The 19,604-nt window shown below is 33.8% G+C and overlaps 2 protein-coding genes across 15 annotated transcripts in view; one reads left to right on the top strand and one right to left on the bottom strand.

Moving 5' to 3' along the window:
• The window catches only part of LOC116426101 (Kinesin heavy chain 73), a 208,315-nt gene that overhangs the window by 34,449 nt on the left and 154,262 nt on the right, over positions 1-19,604 (bottom strand). For 10 of the 14 annotated variants that reach the window (XM_031974591.2, XM_031974592.2, XM_076372624.1 and 7 more), the window contains exons 4-14: positions 16,227-16,495; positions 12,487-12,734; positions 11,533-11,650; positions 10,729-10,941; positions 7,834-8,097; positions 6,070-6,319; positions 4,549-4,691; positions 3,573-3,920; positions 2,584-2,760; positions 1,514-2,036; positions 5-226 (exon numbers count right to left, since the gene is read on the bottom strand). In XM_031974591.2, the coding sequence (XP_031830451.1) occupies positions 5-226; positions 1,514-2,036; positions 2,584-2,760; positions 3,573-3,920; positions 4,549-4,691; positions 6,070-6,319; positions 7,834-8,097; positions 10,729-10,941; positions 11,533-11,650; positions 12,487-12,734; positions 16,227-16,495 (2,775 nt within the window). Of the gene's footprint in view, positions 1-4; positions 227-1,513; positions 2,037-2,583; positions 2,761-3,572; positions 3,921-4,548; positions 4,692-6,069; positions 6,320-7,833; positions 8,098-9,125; positions 9,291-10,728; positions 10,942-11,532; positions 11,651-12,486; positions 12,735-16,226; positions 16,496-19,604 lie in introns of those variants that run through there. The other 4 variants (XM_031974593.2, XM_076372627.1, XM_076372628.1 and 1 more) reach the window with 2 other exon arrangements.
• Positions 1-19,604, top strand: part of LOC143175142 (uncharacterized) — a 165,524-nt gene that overhangs the window by 51,410 nt on the left and 94,510 nt on the right. The window lies entirely within an intron of this gene.

Below are 19,604 nucleotides of genomic sequence, written 5' to 3'. Positions count from 1 at the left end.
GTACCTGTCCACGTGTTTCTCTTCACGGATACCTCGACCGGCGAGTACTCTCCCTGCTCGTTCAGTTCTTGAATTTCAACCCATAGCTCGATCTTCCGCGTGAGCTCCGACCATCGATCAGCCAGAGATCTAGCTTTGGCCAATTGTTGCTCGACCTCCCAGCCGGGTTTGCTTCGAGAGAAACCTGCGCTTCGGTGGCCCCATACTTCTATACTCAAAGCACCCTCTAAACATACAAATTAACATATTATTACATTTTATTTATTTATTTATTACAGTTTTATTATCTGTTATCAGTGAATGATATCTTTATACAAATTTGAAACAACTTTTCAATATTTTCAAAAGAATATAAATTATTGTTGAAAAATACATAGAACTGGCTACTCATATATATATAAATTTTCCTAGTAAAAAGCATTATCTATCCTAATTCTATTCTTCTAACTGTACTAAAGTAATATTATTTAATTTACTGAAATATTAAAATAATTCATATACTTTATTAATATTACAATAATTTATATAATTTAACACGTTGACTGCCAGGAGAATTCCTAGCGTTTTGTCTAGTAATATTTATTCATTAATAACAAAAGCAAATGAAATTGAAAATAATTATCAATGATTTGGTATCACTAGCTACTCATGTTACTAAACATTTTTATATCAATCGTTTTATTGCAATTGTTCTTCGGCAATTTGGAAGCTCCATCGGTGACCATCGTGACAGTCAACGCGTTAATAATATTAAAACAATTCACATAATTCATTAACATTGAAATAAATTCTCTTATTACATTAACATGTTCCGTGCCGCGTGGGGCGTATACGACCTACGCTGAAATTTCCATTCAGGCCGCTTGGAATTTTCATTAAAAAACGAAGAACGTTTTAAAAATTTATTGTAGAGTCAAATATAGGCATCTTTATATCATGCGTTTAACGTATACTGCGTTTATTTAACACGTTGAGTGCCGCACAACTTTGCCAAGAAAAATATACAAAATGAAGACAATATAACATCAACTTATGTAAATGAATTACGTTATTATTATTGCAGGTTTATCTTATTGAATGTCACTGCATTAGGTTGTATTACTTGTAATATAGAAAAGTTTTCTAATGATCATAGTTTAATCGAATGAGTTATAGTAATTCCATTTGGTTGAGGTCACCGGTAACCTCCATGGCATCCAACGTGTTAACCCTTCGCACTCGAAAGTTTTTCGCTTGAAATATTCAGTACTTTCTAGCCAAATTGTAGACAAGATTCTTTAAAATAAATTTAAAGTAAATACCAAAATTTATAATTTTCCTGTATCAAATCATCTGGCGACTAGGAGTCGCCTCTCGAGTGCAAAGGGTCAATTTTATTTAACTGTAAAAGTGTGGGTAGTATACGCCCCATGCAGCCCGAACGAAAAGTCTTTAAAAAATGGCTAAAACTCTGAATTTCCAATGATAACAAAAGAAACTAGAAAATCCAAGAAAAAGGGAATGCCTCGCGTACCAGCACAGTGTTCCATGAACTCCTCCGTGACGGGTACAACAAAGTTACTCGTGTGGTCGAACTTGAACGCTAAAGAGTCCCTCTGCCCGGTCTGACAGTTCGAGTTGAGTTGCTCGGAGTTGTCCACAGCTGGGACCACGATCGGCTCCGGGTGGCCGCAGAACATGTACTGGCAGAACACGTAATGGCTCAGTGACAGAGGTAAGCCGGTGGCCTGTTTAATCGTGACACGGCAGGTGACGTGACTCGAGCCGGAATAATCCTCGGGCTCGGACGAGGTCGAATTGGCCGAGGACTCGGACGCAGCCTCGCACATGCGGTCCTGAGGGAAATGCCCGTATGTACGGCTGATCTCGACCTGCAGTCGTCCAGCGACTTCTCCCTGTTGGCTGATGATCGGCGTGTGATAGTCTAACCGGACGTCGTGGAACAGAACCTCTAAGAACACGTTCGCCACTCCGATCAGATTGTGGTTCTCTTGCGACTCGAAGAATGGGTCTTGCGTCTTTCCTGGTACCTCGTCCTGCGTAGAGAAGTAATTCAGAAAAGGATATTATGGTTAATATTTCAGCTGCTGTACGAGACTATAGTGCTTTTGGTGTGTATCATCTTTTTGAGTACAATTCTTTCTTTGTCATTGATAGTTTTGTATATTATAGTATAATCTAATTTTTGAATATAACACTATAGTCGTTTTCATGTATATTAGCTTTTTAAGCTGTATGCTACTATAGTGGTGCAGTTCTTTCTGTCATCGATAGTTGTTCAGATTATAGTGTAATCTAATTTTTGAATATGACGCTATAGTGGTTTTCGTATGTATCAGTTTTTTGAGTTGTATGCTACTATAGTGGTGCAGTTCCTTCTCTGTCATTGATAGTTGTGCACATTATAGTATAATCTAACGTAATTACACAGTGGAAAATTCTATCAATCTCAAATCACAATGATATTACATTTATTATATGAGTCGCTCAGAAGTCAATGCGGTTAAGTTCAGAAAAGAAAAATTGAGAAAATTAATGTTCTTATATTTTTTCCTAGAGATTGTTTTGGGTCAAGTCACTTGCCTTCATGGCAGGCAATCGTTGGAAGTTGTTAGGATCCTTCCAGTCCTCGTACATCTCTCGCATATCGACCAATTTGTTCCCTAGTTTCTCCATTGACCACACCTGGCTACCCGTGTTCGTCCTTTTAACTAAGATCGCGGGTTCGCTGACGAACGCGCCCCGCTGGAAAAATACACTCTGCTTACCGAAGAGTGCGAAAGCAGAACGATCACAAATAAATAAACACAACAGAAAGCCAACTGAAAATACGTGAAATTATAAACGAAGCTGCGAATCTGTACAGAAACCGTGATTCATTGAAAATTGAATTGATTCAGTGATTCATTAAAAAAATTCGAAAATGAAATTTGTAACTAAGAATTTATTCATATCTTGTGATACACGAATAAATAGAAAATTATAATAATCGTATTCGTTAGAAATTGAATTAAGTGATTTATTAAAAAATTTGAAAATCAAATTTGAAATTAGGATTCTATAGAGATATCGCGATACATGAATCAATACAAAACTATGATAATCGTATGGTGCATGTGACTTTAATTAACTCCTCTAATCAGACTGCGTATTTTTCGCCAAATTCAAATTCTACGTAAAATACCAATTCTCATAGGAAACATTTCAGATAATACACTCAATAAATCGAACTTCCTAAATTATAGAAAAATAAAATCATTTATAAAGAGTACCATTAAACCTAAAGTGACCGAATTGAAACTTAATTACAACACTCATTTCGCATTATCAACGCGTATCAAGTACGCAGTCTAATTATTGCAATCTAAACGCATGATAACAATGATAAAAGGCAGACAAACAATTCAACAATTGCTAAATTAAGTGTAAAATTGAAAAGAAATAACTGTTATAACAAGACAGATGGTTTTCGACAAGTTTGTCGTACTCACGTGGATGTTTTCACTTTCTAATCAATGGAAATGTTCATCAAAACAATTTCATTCGTTAAAATCTTCTGGAATAAATAATACCTTTCTATTCGGACTCAAATTATTGGGCGGTATCTGCAGGGTGACGCTAAATTTCGTCTGCTTCCCCATTTCTTCCGCCAGGAAGTTCGCTTCCTGCACCAGAGAGTTTGCCTTCAAGATGTCCGCCTTTAATTGACCTAAGCTCCTCTTGAACATCTCATCCCTCTCCTGCGCCCATTTCTCGACGCGCATTTGCGTGGTCGGCGTGCAGGCTGGCAATTTACCGCTTTGACTTCCTCTCAGCGGGTCATAGGGTACGTAAGGTGAATATGGCGTCGATGGCGATAGAGTGTTGCGCAGCTGCTGGAACTGGCGCTCGTATTCTTGCCTTTGCTTCTCCAGCGCGACCTTTTCATAAATGAACGGTCTTATTAACGTGTTAATAATAACTTTAATCAGTACATTAAGGCCTTATTAACGTGTTAATGGTAATTTTCATTATTATTACATTAAGGCCTTATTAGCGTGTTAATAATGATTTTAATTATTATTACATTAAGGCCTTATTAATGTGTCAATAACAATTTCAATTACTATTAAGGTCTTATTAGCGAGTTAATAATTTTGATTGTAATTAAATGATAGTTTTATTATTGCGTTCATAATCATTTTAAATATGACTGCATTAAAATCGTATTCAAGTTTTAATAATAATTGCAATAATAATGATATACAGTAATAATATCTGGCAATAATAAGTATGAGTGTCTTGTTGACAGATCTAAGTTTGAAGCGTTCAAAAATTTACTTCTTCAATGACTAATAGTAAATTTTAATATTTTTGCGTCGCTTTTTGCAAAGAAATTAGAATTTTTTAATTCTAATAATTAATTTTTAAATGTAGTTTATGTTATTTTATTATGTAACAAAACAATATAACAGAATGAGCAGTGAGTTCTATGAAATTCGGAGTCTAACGAATAACTTCCTTCATGAAATTAATCATGTATTTCGATTGATGTCCTAGACTTCGCACCTGTTTATCCTCTTCATGTTGCTTTTCTAGTCTCGCGATGGCCCTCTGTATCGGGTCATTTGACAGCTCCTTAAGCATCAGCTCTTCCCTCGCGAAATTGTAATCAATATTCTGCGCGGGTGTCTGTGGCTCGCTGTTGATCGCTGTTAAACAAAATCAGTAAATTCTTAATTATATACGGATAATTTATTGTCAGAAGGTTTCACCCAATTGTTATTATCATTGAAAAATGTATTTAAAACATTCTTAGGTACCGATGGTTAATGTTAGAACTACTAGATGCTTCAAAATGACTCATTCGTGACTTCTTTTAAAAGTACTGTAATTGAGTATGTTATATGTTACTGTAAATGAAGGAACAATATATTAACACTAGAATTACCGAGCATTTAATAGCATCAATATGTAAAATTTATAAAAATTGTACAATCGATATTATTCGACTTTTTTATATATTCGTTATAATATTGAAACGAAACTATTTATGTTTTAAATTATTTATGATATTTAATACTTTTAATGTAACAATAATTGCGAAACAAGAAAACTGAAATCTCTCAATTTGACTGATGTTAGTTTTAATGCTAACTCTTTGCACTTGATTTATTTTCAATGTTATCGGATGTAAATCTGCATTTATTTTTAGGGAAATGAATTAATTTTTTAATTAATTTTTCCTGAATTAAGTTTATTTATTATTATAAGATTTAATTTTTATAATCTTTTAAAGTGTGGTACTTTTTCAAACAATTTCCAATGTTCTATAACAAATTTATATCGTCATTTTTAGCATGACATACGAGTGCAAAGGGTTAAAAACTAAAATATAAATTAATCAACATTCAATAAATACACTATTATATTTTCTACAAAAGAAAATATAATCTAATCAAGTCGACTGCTAATTCTAATGTGACCCTTCAATAAATCCTTCAATGCCTACTATTATTAGGTCATCCCATAAGTAATGCGGTTTCAATCGAACATACTATATTTTTCGTCATCAAATCAAATCTTGGAATAGAGGCATTGAAAATCTACCAGCAAGATGCAAGAGCATTACAGATAATGAATAAGAATATATTTTACACTAATACATTGAATGCCGCACGATTCTATACATCAAAATACACAAAATCGAAAAAATATAATATTAAATCATTTGATTGAATTGCGTTATTATTATCACACGTTCATTTATTCAAATATCATCGCACTAGGTAGCATTGTTTATAACATAAAAATGTTTTCAAATAATCCTCGTCTAATTGAGTGAACTACAGTAATTCAATTTAGTTAGGGGCCATCGGTGACCCTCATGTCATTTAAGCTAAAATAAGTTTCGCTTACCTTAATTTTAAAAAATAAAAGAAGCACGAAAAAACCGCATTATTTAAGAACAACCCAATAGATAGGTAAATTACCAACAACAAAAAGCAACTGCTACAAATCTAATTATAAAATAAATCATAGAGCACAGGATAAAAGAAGTTCTGTCTTCCGAGCGACCTTCGATCATACCTGTTGCGCTTCTGGGACAGTTCACCCGGAAGAAATGATGATTTCCCCAGACGATCCTGTCGCCGTGCAGCAGCGGCGTTTTTTCGACGACCTGCGTGCCGTTCACGAAACACCTGGCGCCGTTCAACGGCGTCATGTACAGGCCGGTCTCCTCTATCGTGATCACACAATGCTCAGGCAGGATACCCAAACCGTGAAGCTGAATGTCCTGGTCCGTTTTCGCTGAACGACCGCCCACCAGTGTCCTTTCCTAAGTTTTCACACAAACATCGGTTCAATCTTTTAGCTACGACGGGATTTTCCACAATGATATATTATCTCTGCACGAGATAAGACAAGCTTCATGACATTAGAAATGTTGCTAGGAAATGTCGTTTACGGTAAAAGCACCAATAGTTGACCAGTTGAGAAAAATTCTCTGCCTGAATAATAGCAAACGCAATGATGTATTATCTCTGCACGGCAAGCTTCAACGCGAACCACACAAAACTGTATATCATGTTTTTACTATGACATTAGAAATGTTGCTAAAAAATGTCGTTTAAGGTAAAAGTACCAATAGTTGACCAATTAGGAAAAATTCTCTGCCTGAATAATAATAAACGCTTGCTTCTTTATTAGATAGAGATTCCATGCGTGAAAATGCTGTTTGAACCTCGTACATTATGTAACAAAGTGAACTTTTTTGAAACAGTTATATTATGTAAATTTTATAGACATCTTTGGAAAAGAAGTTGACCATCTTTTAAAACGAGACAGCTAATAATTAACTATGTTAATTACTAGTTGAGTTATAGTAAAACCAAAGACACGAAAGGTGATTACTTTAATATCGTTTACTTGCAACGATTGTGAGAAATCACAAGTAACAGGGCAAATAAAAATGTTAATAAAAGTTAATTCCATGTTGGAAATTGGAGGCATGCAACCAACGTCAATCAAATAAGTTGTTAGTTTTTATGATAAACAACTTAATTCAGTCTTCATTGATAGATTATTACTTTTGGAAACCTTGTTTGTTACGTTATTCTGAAAAATGATCAACTACTGGTACCAAGTCAATTACTGGTGTCTTTATCTTACGTGAAACAGATGTGAAATAAAAGAAGCGACGAGGGCAGTCAGACGATATGAGTATATCTATATGTTCGATATATAAGATGACTTAGACATATCTATAGACAGAGTGAGCTAATTCTGTGTTATTAAAAACATGGTATCCAGGGAAGTCGCTATTGTGACGCGTCGTTAAAAAAATGACTTGCGCTGAAGCTACTATAGTGGCGTACAGTAGTTAAAAGGTTAATATAATTGATCGAATAAACTCGAAAATTGAAAGAAACCCCTTGAAAATTATGATATTTTTAGTATTTTTCTGTCGTTTTCTACCATGAATCTTAACATTATTTCTGACGAAGAATTAAAAGGCACCTATCGAATTTTTTACAACTATTTTCTAACTTTAGTCGTATATTCTGAACTGACTTTTCCTATAACGATGATAAAATTAACTACAGTGAATGTCCAAAATTCAGTTGAGGAGAAATAATTAAACTTAAAATTTCCATTTTCATAGATCTCTTTTAACAGAATAATTGATTAGATACAATTAGTTTGATAAATGTTTAGTAGATATAATCGTATAAAGTTTAGTTATTAGTAATTGTTATTGTAGGATGTTTTTCGCGTATGTTCTGGTAACTCGAGAGAATAATAAATAATTGTTAGTAATAAATAATTATTATGATCAATCATTTTGAATACCTTCAGGTAATAGACTAATAACTCGTTCAAGCTGGGATCGTCGTTAAGATTGACAAGGTAGTATTTGTTCTTCTCGACTTGGATACCGGAAGCTTGCACGCTGATACCCATTTTCTCCAATGACTGTTGCCTCTCGTGCTGCAGCCTCTCGGTTTCCACCAGCTTCTCCTCCCACGTCTGCGACATCACCTTCATCAGCCGTTCCGATTCCGACAGCTTCTCCGTTATGTCTGTGCGTTGTTGGCCCACTACCGATCCTTGTACCTTCACGAACAGAACAGCAGAAAATTGCGGGATCAGCCGGAAGGAAACGATTAATGTTTCGGTAACTACACCGTCAGAAGCATCTTCCTCTATCAATCACTTTGAGCGGCTAGAAAGAGGATGGATTACGGTGGAACCTTAAGGTTTCTATTTCATTCCATTTCATTTCAGTTCTACGTCCATCTGGTTATTCTTTGAAAATTAAATAAAATTTCAGATTTTTGTATAAGTTACTAGAATCAGTAAAATGCAGACTTTTCTATGAATTATTAAAATGATTAAAATTCAAATTATTTTATAAATTTTCAGAATTGGTAAAGTTCAGATTTTTCTGTGAATTATTATAATGATTAAAATTCAGATTTTTGTATAAATTATCAGGATTAGAAAAATTCAGAGTTTTCTGTGAATTATTAGAATGATTAAAATTCAGATTTTTCTATAAATTATCAGAATTGGTAAAGTCCTGATTTTTCTATAAGTTATTGGAATTATCAAAATTCAGATTTTTCTATAAATTATTAAAATGATTGAAATTTAAATTCTTTTATAAATTATCAGAATTAGAAAAGTTCAGATTCTTCTATGAATTATTAGAATGATTAAAATTCAAATTTTTCGATAGATTATCAGAATTGGTAAAAGTCAAATTTTTCTATAAGTTATTGGAATTATTAAAATTCAGATTTTTCTATGAATTATTAGAATTATTCACATTCAAATTTCTCTATAAATTATCAGAATCATTAAACTTTGGATTTCTAAAAATTTATAAACAAATCGTGCAAGAATTAAATAACCTTCGTGCCTTTAAATATTTTATTAGCACTGTATATAGAATAATTCGTAATATTTAAGTAATTCGAAGCTTGAAATCAATACAATCCGATAAAACACAATAAAAAGTACAAATATCAATGAAATTTAACGTAAATCTAAAATTCATTGATTTTCGCTCCGTTCAATTTCACTACTACTTTTATTTTAGTAAAAATACTAGTACAATAAAAATACGTTAAAAATCGTGCCATTTTTGATGTCGTAAACCATTACCCTCCAAACTTGTAATCAAATATAAATTCCAAAAGCTTCTTCCTGAAAAGCACAAGTCGAATAGCAACTTAACCGCAAGCACAACTCGAAAGCACAACTTTCATTAGCAATTTAACCAAGTCACGAAGAAAATCATTTATATCGAGTTTCGCTAACGTTTTCCAGCTTATTATCTCCTCTCCTGATTCAATTGTGCCTGATAGCTTATCTCGGCAACTTCAAATCCTAGATAAAGACTATTGTTCTAGAGCCAATAATGATTTTATATTTTGTCTTATTGCGCGATTCAATTGTCCTCTCGGTGACCGAATTTCATCTTTATTTACAGTAGACAAAACTTTCTGCTGCCTGGAGCGATCTGAATAAGATTCGACTTTCAGATATCGCGCGCTCGCTAGCTATCATCAGCCGAAAGTTGCCTTAACCCTTATGCTGGCAACCCAGTGCCCGTGCAATCATTCTAAAATATTCTTCTATGTAATTTTCTTCAGTTCTCGTGAACAATTGGGAAAATTCCTTTGATCTCAATACAAAGATCTCCTTGCGTTATGATTTCTTACACGACTGTGATTGATGAGAGCTACTTCGTCGTTAACACGCTGACACGAAAAACAACAGTGTTATGTATCACTGATTCTTCTCTTAGTAAAGGTACAAACGAAGAATCATTGAATTTTAAGAATCGAATTTTTGACTCTACATCAGTTTTATTCGCGGGAGTGCTTCTTTGTCAAGATATTTTTAAAACAGATCATATTAATATGTTATCTTCAATATTATCAGTACGAAGAATTGTTTACACTGCTCTTTACGAGCTATTTTTTAACATACATTTCAAATAAAATGTAATAATGCAGAGTTATCGAGGAAAAAATGCAAAAGAAATTCGGAGTGCAAATTATATAAACTCGCCGGTGAATTTGATAAATATTCAAGAATTCATCACATTTACCAAACTCAGTGGTGATTATATATAACAACCGGCAATTATACATAATCACCGGATTAATCACATTTACCGTAACATATATAAGTAATCCAAGTGATACATTTTGTATTTCGTCGTTACCTATTATAAATCAATATATAATAGTATTAACATAGATTAACACGTTGACTGCCACGGTGGTCACCGGTGACCGGAGCTTCCAAATTGCTTGAAAACGATTACCATAAGAAAATTGATATTGAATCCAAACATTTAGTAACACAAGAAGATAGATAATAGTGTAATACTGTAATACTGTAATAGTGTATACTGTAATACCAAAACATTAATAATTATTTCTAATACTATTTTCCTGTATTATAAAGGAATAAATCTTGCTATAACGAAACGCTCGAAATTCTCGTGGCAGTCAACGTGTTAAGATAAGCTCTGTCGCGCTGCTTGGCTTTTCTCGACGCAGAATAAAAGCAGCGCCATCGCGTCGCTTGGATCTTATCGCATCCCATTCAGAAAGCGCTATTGTTCGGCGCTTTTCGTGTTTTTTTTTTAAAAAACCTCCGGTACTCAAACGGCTATGGAAGAAGGGGTTAATAGCAATGACACTATTTACTGAGGAAGATTGATCTTACGGTCGCGTGCAGCAGCATCTCCTTCAGCGTTTCCACCTCCTGCCTCAGCTCCCGAATAATTCTTGCGTTCGGATCCTCGTTGACCACCGCGTGATTAACGATCCTCTTCGCTCTGTCCGCGTATCGGAGGGTGGAAAGCGTTTCCTCGTAATTGTCCGCCGCGGGAGATATAGTGGCCACCATTACAGTTTTACTGTTCCCGCCAAGGTTATCCTGGAATCGAATCGCAATATTTTCACACGCGAAACCACGGGCGGAACTGTATACGGCCCATTCGATAATTACTCTGGTTTATTAGCGACCATTTTTATCTTAGTCATTTACTGGCCAAATATACTATTTTTAAATGTCACTTGGACAAGCTGCTTCGAAGACCTATTGCGACAGGTATGATATTTTATTTTCGAGCTCGTGAAAATGAATCAGAATTTAAAATACGATAGATTGTTGTCTGTTTATTAAAATATAATTGAGTTAGTAATTACTGTAATATTTTAATAGTAATATTTTGAGATTTGGTGGATGAATTATTATTCCTTGTATTTGATAATAAATAGTCAAATTTATAACTTGAGAGAATATTTGTTGCAGTTGATTTTGGAACAGTATTTGACAATGAAGTGTGAAAGTATTTAGAAATCATATTATAGTTTTATTCAGTAGACATTGAAAATATTGGTTTTATTTTTAAATATTTTTATTTCACTTCACAGTGTTGATTTTATCTTTGGAAAGTTTAATAGCTTCTTTTTTATTATTAAGGATTTAGTAAAATTTGATGAAATAAGAGTATTGCGAGGTTACCTTCAGTAGCCACGTTAAAACAGAGTCTCTGTACGGCACGAACTTGTCCTTATTCTTATTGCTTCCGGAATTCTGATCCGCCAGCTTCGAAATGACTAGACCCAACGTCGTTAGGGATCTGCAAATATTTGCCCCTCGTGTATCCCTCGATCGATCACTTACAGAACGTTTCAAAACGAACCGAACATCCTCAAACATCCTTCTAACAACAACCAAATTTCCTTTCAAGCTAATAAGACTCCGAAGTTCTTGTACGGAGCTTAATTGTCAAATAACTAATTTACGGAAGAGCTTCATTATTTGATCATCTCGTATTACTGAACACACCGAACGTTCGTCAAAGTTTGCCTTTCTTTTGAAGGTGATAAATTGGACTTCCAATTAAAACCAGTTGAGCACTTCAGTGTAATTAATATTTCATAAATAATATTTTCGATTAAAAAGTTGTTTACTTAATTCTTGAATTTTTTGCGAGGATGTTTGGAATGTATTCATTAGATTAGAAGTTAAATTATTCTGGTGAGGTGCATGATTGATAAGACTACTAAACACTGATTAAAAATTGCCAAGATTACTCAAAATTAATTAGAGTCAGCAATACTACTAAGAATTAATTAGAAATTACCAATCCTTCTAAAAATGAATGGAAAACAATTAATACTACTAAAAATTAATAAAAAAAAAGTATCAATACTACTACAAAATTAATGAAAAATCACCAGTACTGCTAAAGATTAATAAAAAATCATCAGTACCAATAAAAATTAACAAAAAGTCACCAATACAACTGAAAATGAATGAAAAATCACCAATACTACCAAAAATTAATAAAACAATTACCAGTACTACTAAAAATGAATAAACAATTACCAATACTACTAAAAATTAATAAAAATCGAACGGTTAAATTAGCCAGTAGAAGGAAATTGAAGAGGACAAGAAGAAAATGTATACTTGTTTATATTGCTTCCTTCTTTAAGCCTATCGCCCACCGCCCCAGTTTTCACAGCCCTTTCGCTCCCTGCTAAGTCCACTAAGCTCATTCGGGAGACTTTCTCCCCGCTGACGCCGCTTTTCGCGTCCGTCAACGTCTGCGTGAGAATCACGGAGAACACTGCGTGCGAACGGGAGCTCTCCGAGTTCATGTTCGTCGCCGCCACCGTTCGCGATTTGTTGCCCTCGGCCATCAGATTGTCAATATCCTGGAAAGTGATACGTAAATATTTAATATTCTCATTTCAAGCTTTTCCTATATTAATCCTTTGCATTCGGGAATATTCGATATGTGTTGCGAAAACAACTCTCAAGTACAAAGGGTTAAATCATTTTATATATATATATATATATATATATATATATATATATATATGTATATATATTGATTAAATTAATTACTAATTATAACTGAATTATTATAAATTATAATTATATATAAAGTGACCCTCAGATTCACCAAAGAAATATTCATAAAAAATATAACACAAGTGTTTCATAATCTACAACTTACTTTGCATATTTCATCGAGAATCGTGTAATCAATTATATATCAATTTCGAAACTATATAATTACATAGTGAATGTTTAACAGAATACAAATTTTAAATGGCCCAATTTGCATAAACTGGGTTGCCTAAAAATTAATATTCTCTATTTGAACGAACACAAAATAGATTGAGCATCGAGTGCATTTTTCACGATGTTTGATTTTATTTCATCACGTAAATCGAATGAATTATGTAGTATGATGTTTTTTCGAAAAATTCCATCGTCCTTATCTTCGTTTAAATAAATTAGACGATGATGGCTCGGTGAAGGCATTTAATGGAAAGAAACAAAAAAGAAAAAAGAAAAGAAGGAGACATTAGTAGGAGAGTTTTATACCGGTTAGAGCAAATTGAGAGTTATCACGCGTTACTGGTATGCACGAAACGTGTTTGTTGCATAAAAGAGTCAGCCGCTGCCCTCGCCGTATGTAAAACGACCTGATTTTACTTTCTGAAAGGATCGTGTATCATTACCTCCGTCCGTTTAATGATCGTACCTCGGCCGAACGATCGATGGAAGCCATTTGATTCAGACTCGATCGCGATCGTGACGGTTCAATCAATTTGCTAAGGTTGTTGGGCGAACAGAAATAATTGTCTCGTTACTGAGAGTGTAATTCAATCGATGCGACAAGAAGCCACTTTATAAAACATAATTCTGTTATCGTCAAGCAAACATTGCTATTCCTGAAGAATCGAGAACTGTTGTCAAATAATCAAGGCATTGACCAAAGAACAGTTCGATTCGTGTTGCGTCAAGCTTATTCAAGACAATCGAAATTGTTGTTTACTTTGGTAAATTCGACATAATTAGAAAGATTAAATAAATGCAGATTAAGTAGAGTTAATGAGAATTCATTAAATAATTCTTGCTTCTGTATGGCAATAATTAAATCAATATTAGAAACCGATGGAATAAAATATAAATTGTATTAATATGAAAAGCAGAATTGAAAATCGATCAGTAATAATATTTCCATTAATAGTAACATTTTTCAATATTTAACATACACCTACAAAAATTATATTTCTAACATTCACAAGCCATAAAAAAATTTTTCTTGTTATTCAACATTTAAGTCCTCCACTATGCGAAACTTATTTCCAATGAATTACAATTTCTCCACATTCTAGTAATATTTAATATAATAAACAAACAAATAATTTAGTCAAAGAATAATCAACACTAAAATTTATTTCGAATGTATTACAATTTCTCCGCATTCTAGTAATATTTAATATAATAAACAAACAAATAGTTTAGTCAAAGAATAATCAACACTAAAATTTATTTTGAATGTATTACAATTTCTCCGCATTCTAGTAATATTTAATATAATAAACAAACAAATAGTTTAGTCAAAGAATGATCAACACTAAAATTTATTTTGAATGTATTACAATTTCTCCGCATTCTGGTAATATTTAATATAATAAACAAACAAATAATTTAGTCAAAGAATAATCAATACTAAAATTTATTTCCAAACATGTCTACATTTCAGTAGTATTCGATGCAATAAAGATCCAAATTATTATCTCGTTAGTCAAAGGACACTGCCATCGGTATTAGTGGCGACCGATCAGCGAAACTTGGAATTCTATCGCCGAGATTGATTAAAATCGCTAAAAAATTGAATATCGAATTCCAGATTCGTCTGGGGCTCCAGAATGTGTCATAACCGAAATCGAATTGATGAAGCACGTCAGCGACAGAAATTGATCATAACGGTTTCACTTTGGAACTGTGCCAGTCGCCAGTCAAAACAGGTGATAAATAAAGGAGAATCGCCGCTCCGTGTCCGACGCACAATTACAGTTTTCCCCCCGTAGAATTTCGAGGGACACCGGACTACGTTGCCGCTTGATAAATGACACTTCCACCGAACGCTTGATAACGCATGGCTGACATTCATTGCACAACTTCTTCAGGAGATTTCCTATCCAAATTACTCTCGATATAACATTAATCTTATTTTTATTACCCTCAAAAGAGACCATAAAAAATACGAGCACTAACCATCGCATGGATTTCTCGGGGGGAAAGATTTTCTGGAAGTCTACGTTTTCATCAATGCTGTTGAATGGAAGACGTTATATGCTTTTATTCATGATTTCATGAAAAATAGGAAAGAATATACAGATTTTTAAAGGACGATTCTATTTTGAAATTAGAATGAGGCGAAAGAGATGTAATGACGTGTAATAATATGTTAATAATAGTACTGAATAATGGTACTGAATAAAACATTCCTTTTATTGTTATTACTATAATAACGACAATGCTATTTCAATCAATTTTAATAAATAACGGTAGATTATAATCTTTAGTAATCAAAGAACAATCAAGTACAACAACCAAATTATATCTCAAAATACTATCTTCAATGTAAGAAACATCAACAATGGAACTCCAAAGTTATTTATTACTTTAGAGTATTCCACCTAAAACCACCGTTGCCCACTTTAATAAACATTAAATTCTCAAAAATAAATCATAACACCTATTTCTCTAATTGCGTCAATCAAAATCAACGTAAACTTTGACCAAACAATATTTATAAAACTAATAACAAAACTATCGTGCATCTGATCTCAACTGTACCATTCACTGGACAAATAGATGAACTCCACACAACAAAAACTAGAGAACAGTGATGCAACATATGGATATTAAAAATTTGTAGGAATTAATGTGTTTCGTTGAATGTAAATACTGTAAATAATAATAAACACAATACTACTCAATATCGTAAAACAACACTACTCAGAAAAAAGAACATGTCGCCAAATTGGCGACACCGATTTCGAAAACAAATGTTAACCCATTGCACTCGAAAGGCGACTCTCAGCCACCACTTAATTCAGTATAGATTAATTATATATTCTTATATATAATGTTAAGTTTTATGTAATATATCGAACGCGAAACATTGAAATAAAATAGCTTTGATTCTTAATTTACGTATGTCGTCTTAGTAGTTGATTTCAAAGAATATTGTTTATATCACACTGAGAAATACTGAATACTCGTACCGGAGAACTTTCGAGTGGAAAGGGTTAAATGTCGCCACGTGGCGGCATCGATCGCAAAGGGTTAATCGGTTTGCCCGACGAGCAGCCCAATTATCGTTTCCCGTTCCCCGTTACCTGGAGTGACGTCACGGCGAGTTGACTGAGCCCGTCGACGTAGGGCCCCAGGACATTGTGCTCCCTGACTTTCAGCGACTGTTTGTTCGGCTTCGGATCGAGCAGGTCGTGCACCTTCTCGTTGTAGATCTCCATGTAAGAGACCTCCACCTTGTAGGTGAGCTCCGAGCTCTGCTGTTTCGCGATCATGTCGAATAGGTTGTCGCACAGCCGCGGTATTATACCTTTGTTCTCGCCGCTTCCCATCATCGTGTACGATTTCCCGGACCCTGGAAAATTAATCGGTGATACCGGTCAACGGGGAATAAAAAGAACCACGGGGGAAAAGGGAGGAATCCAGGGGGACGCCAATAACGGCCCCTTATCTCTGTTGGGGTTGCTCCGTGTCGTTACGACGCGAGAGGGTTGCGCCACGAAATTCGGGCTTTAACGAGCATGGCCGCCGCGATAAGCGGCGTTCCTTTATTTTTAGGCCAATTTGTATTTTCCACGTTTTTTCCCCTCCCCCTTTTTTTTGTTACGGTAATTTCGCGGTCTGCGTTGATTATAATTGCTTGGACAGAGGCTGGCTACGCTAGTGCGCAACGGGAATCGCGAGGATTTTGCTTCTTTTTCGGTCGTTTGGCGTAATTGCACGGTTCTCTTGGTGATGAATGTGTTTGAACGTTAACCTGCTGGTGGTTTGGATTAAAATATTTTTTATGACCCCGTAGGAGAGGTTTGAGAGTGCTCGGATTTGATGATCATCGGTTTTTCTGTGTATGCTTTTTAACGCTTTGACGGCCACGGTGGTCACCGATGACCGGAGCTTCCAAATTGCTGAAGAACAATTACAATAAGAAACTTGATTTTAAATGAAATTATTTAGTAACGTAAGTAGGTAGATCGTAGCGTAATATGATTATTGCAATACTAAATCATTAATAATTATTTTCAATGTCATTTGCCTTTGTTATTAAATAATGGGTGTTACTATCCGAAGCGCTAGAAATTCTCGTGGCAGTCAACGTGTTAATGTATTTTTCAAGTTTGTCGATTTTTTAGAATTGAATTTAGTATAATTGATTGATGAGGTTAGTTAAGTTGAAGAACATGGAGGGTTGAAGGGTAGTTCGGAAATTTTAGTTAGTTGATGAAGGCGGTAATATGTAAGGGGTAATAGTCTTTTAATCTCTTCAGTTGAATTTTAGAAATTATTTTGTAAATCTGTTGTATTATAAGCTAAATAACTTTTTATTTTCATAAATAAGTTTATTTGTAAGAGATTAAAGGACTACTCAAATTTCCAAACTATCTTTTAACCCTCTAATCTTTTAATCTCTTAAGTGAAATTTGATAAATTATCTTATAAAAATATTTATAAAAATAAAAAATTATTATGCTTCTAATACAGCAGATTTATAAAATAATTTGTAAAATTCTACTCAAGAGATTAAAGGACTATTAACCCTTACGTGTTACTGCCTTCATCTATTCTTATTTATAAAAAAAAAATTAATTGATGCTGTAATACTTTAATTTCCTTTATAATAGTGGTGCCTATAAGATTAAAACAAAATGAAACGAATTGGACAAGAATATTTGAGTCGAAATGAATCGTGAGGCAAGGGGTTGAAGATCAACGACAAATTCCTTTAACCGTTCGTCAAGGGTTAAACATTATACTGCGGGCGTTTAACCCTCGATCGACTTCGTTGCTTCTTGAAACCCCCTTAACAAGCTCAACATTTCTGATCTTCGATTCCCTCGTAAGACACGGGTCTCCCGGTCTAAGCGCTTGAGAGGATGACGAAACGAAAGGTTAAATCCGATTCGTCGATGGCAAGCGAGCGACTAAGTGCACAGGAAAGATGCAAGAGTCTTTAGAAGTGCATAATCTGACTGTCTATTCGTTTTTTTTCTTCTCTTCTGCATCCCCTTTTCTCTCAACCCCTGACAACCCAGCGCTATCCGAGGCACAAGATTGTCAAACTGATTTACATATAAAATCTAAAGTCTTTATTATTGCATCGTAAGATTATTTTGTTTAACTTCTCCTTCGTAACTTATTTTTCAAATTACCTTATTAATATTTTCAAAGAAAAATTTTTGAACTGTTGTCTTGTGATCAATAGTTAGTTTTGCGATGAAGGTTTTTAATTATAATATGGATAAAAATAAATATGTTGAATAATTTGGTACAATACTATTTTATTCTGATTAACAAAAAACATTTTCTCTGTCGAAAGTTCAAGAAAAACGTGTCATTAAATTTACCAAAAAGTTTCGTCGCATTAAATAAATATTACAAAAAATAGCAATTCTTTAAATTAAACTTGAATTGAGCCTTGCATATTTCATTTGGAAGCTCCCTGTTCGTTCTATATCGTTTAGATTTTGGAAATTAAGGATTTAACACTAAAACTACCGAGCACTACCGTCTTTTTAAAATTTCTTTATAAAAGCTATAAACACGGAATTATTAAGATTCCAATTAGTTTATATATCAGTTTAGGTATTACTAAATCAGCTGCTTTAATCGTTTCTTAAAAAAGTGTCTCTACCTTTGTAGTAATTGTAAACGAAGAAATTAGAGATTGGTCATTCTGACCCACCTGGTAATTCTAGTGTTAAAAATGGATTGCTAGGATAGATATTCGTGTGGTGTGCGTCGAATTGTCGCGTTCCGTAAAACTAGTGTTAACCCTTCGCACTCCAAAGGTCTTAGATAGAAGTACTCGACATATTTTCGGATGAAATTTAGACAACATCTGTTAAAAGTAACTTAAAACGTTGAACGCTACACGATTTCATCGAGTAAAATACGCACAATGGAAAAAGTATAATATTAAATCATTTGATTGAATTGCGTTATAATTGTTACACGTTCATCTAGCTGAATGTCACTGTATTAGGTAGCATTATTTATAATATAGAAATGTTTTCAAATAATTGTTTCATACATCGTTTCATTAAGTGAACTATAGTAATTCGATTCGGTTGGGAGTCACCGGTAATCTCCATAGCATTCAACGTGTTAATGAGAAATTATACAGAATTAAGGAACAAAGCTGCTTCATTTTGATATTCCACATATTGGTAGATTACATAAAATTTAACATTAATTAATAATATATTATCAAGCTTCATAACTTTTCTGTATGAAATCAAGTGGCGACTGAGGGGCACCGACGGAGCGCAAAGGGTTAATTTTTAACCCTCTATGGGCCGAATTTTTGTTCATGATTAGAACAAAATCTATGCAGTACAAAATTAATAAATATCCACATATGAATACGAATTGACAATGTATTCAATAGCTTCAATAATTTCATCAAACGAATATATTTTATAACTTTCAAGTTACAATAACGTTGAACTTCCTTGCCTGAGCGTATA

Source organism: Nomia melanderi, chromosome 12, assembly GCF_051020985.1.
Source record: "Nomia melanderi isolate GNS246 chromosome 12, iyNomMela1, whole genome shotgun sequence".
NCBI classification, from domain to species: domain Eukaryota; kingdom Metazoa; phylum Arthropoda; class Insecta; order Hymenoptera; family Halictidae; genus Nomia; species Nomia melanderi.
This window is presented reverse-complemented; position numbering and strand designations above follow the sequence as displayed.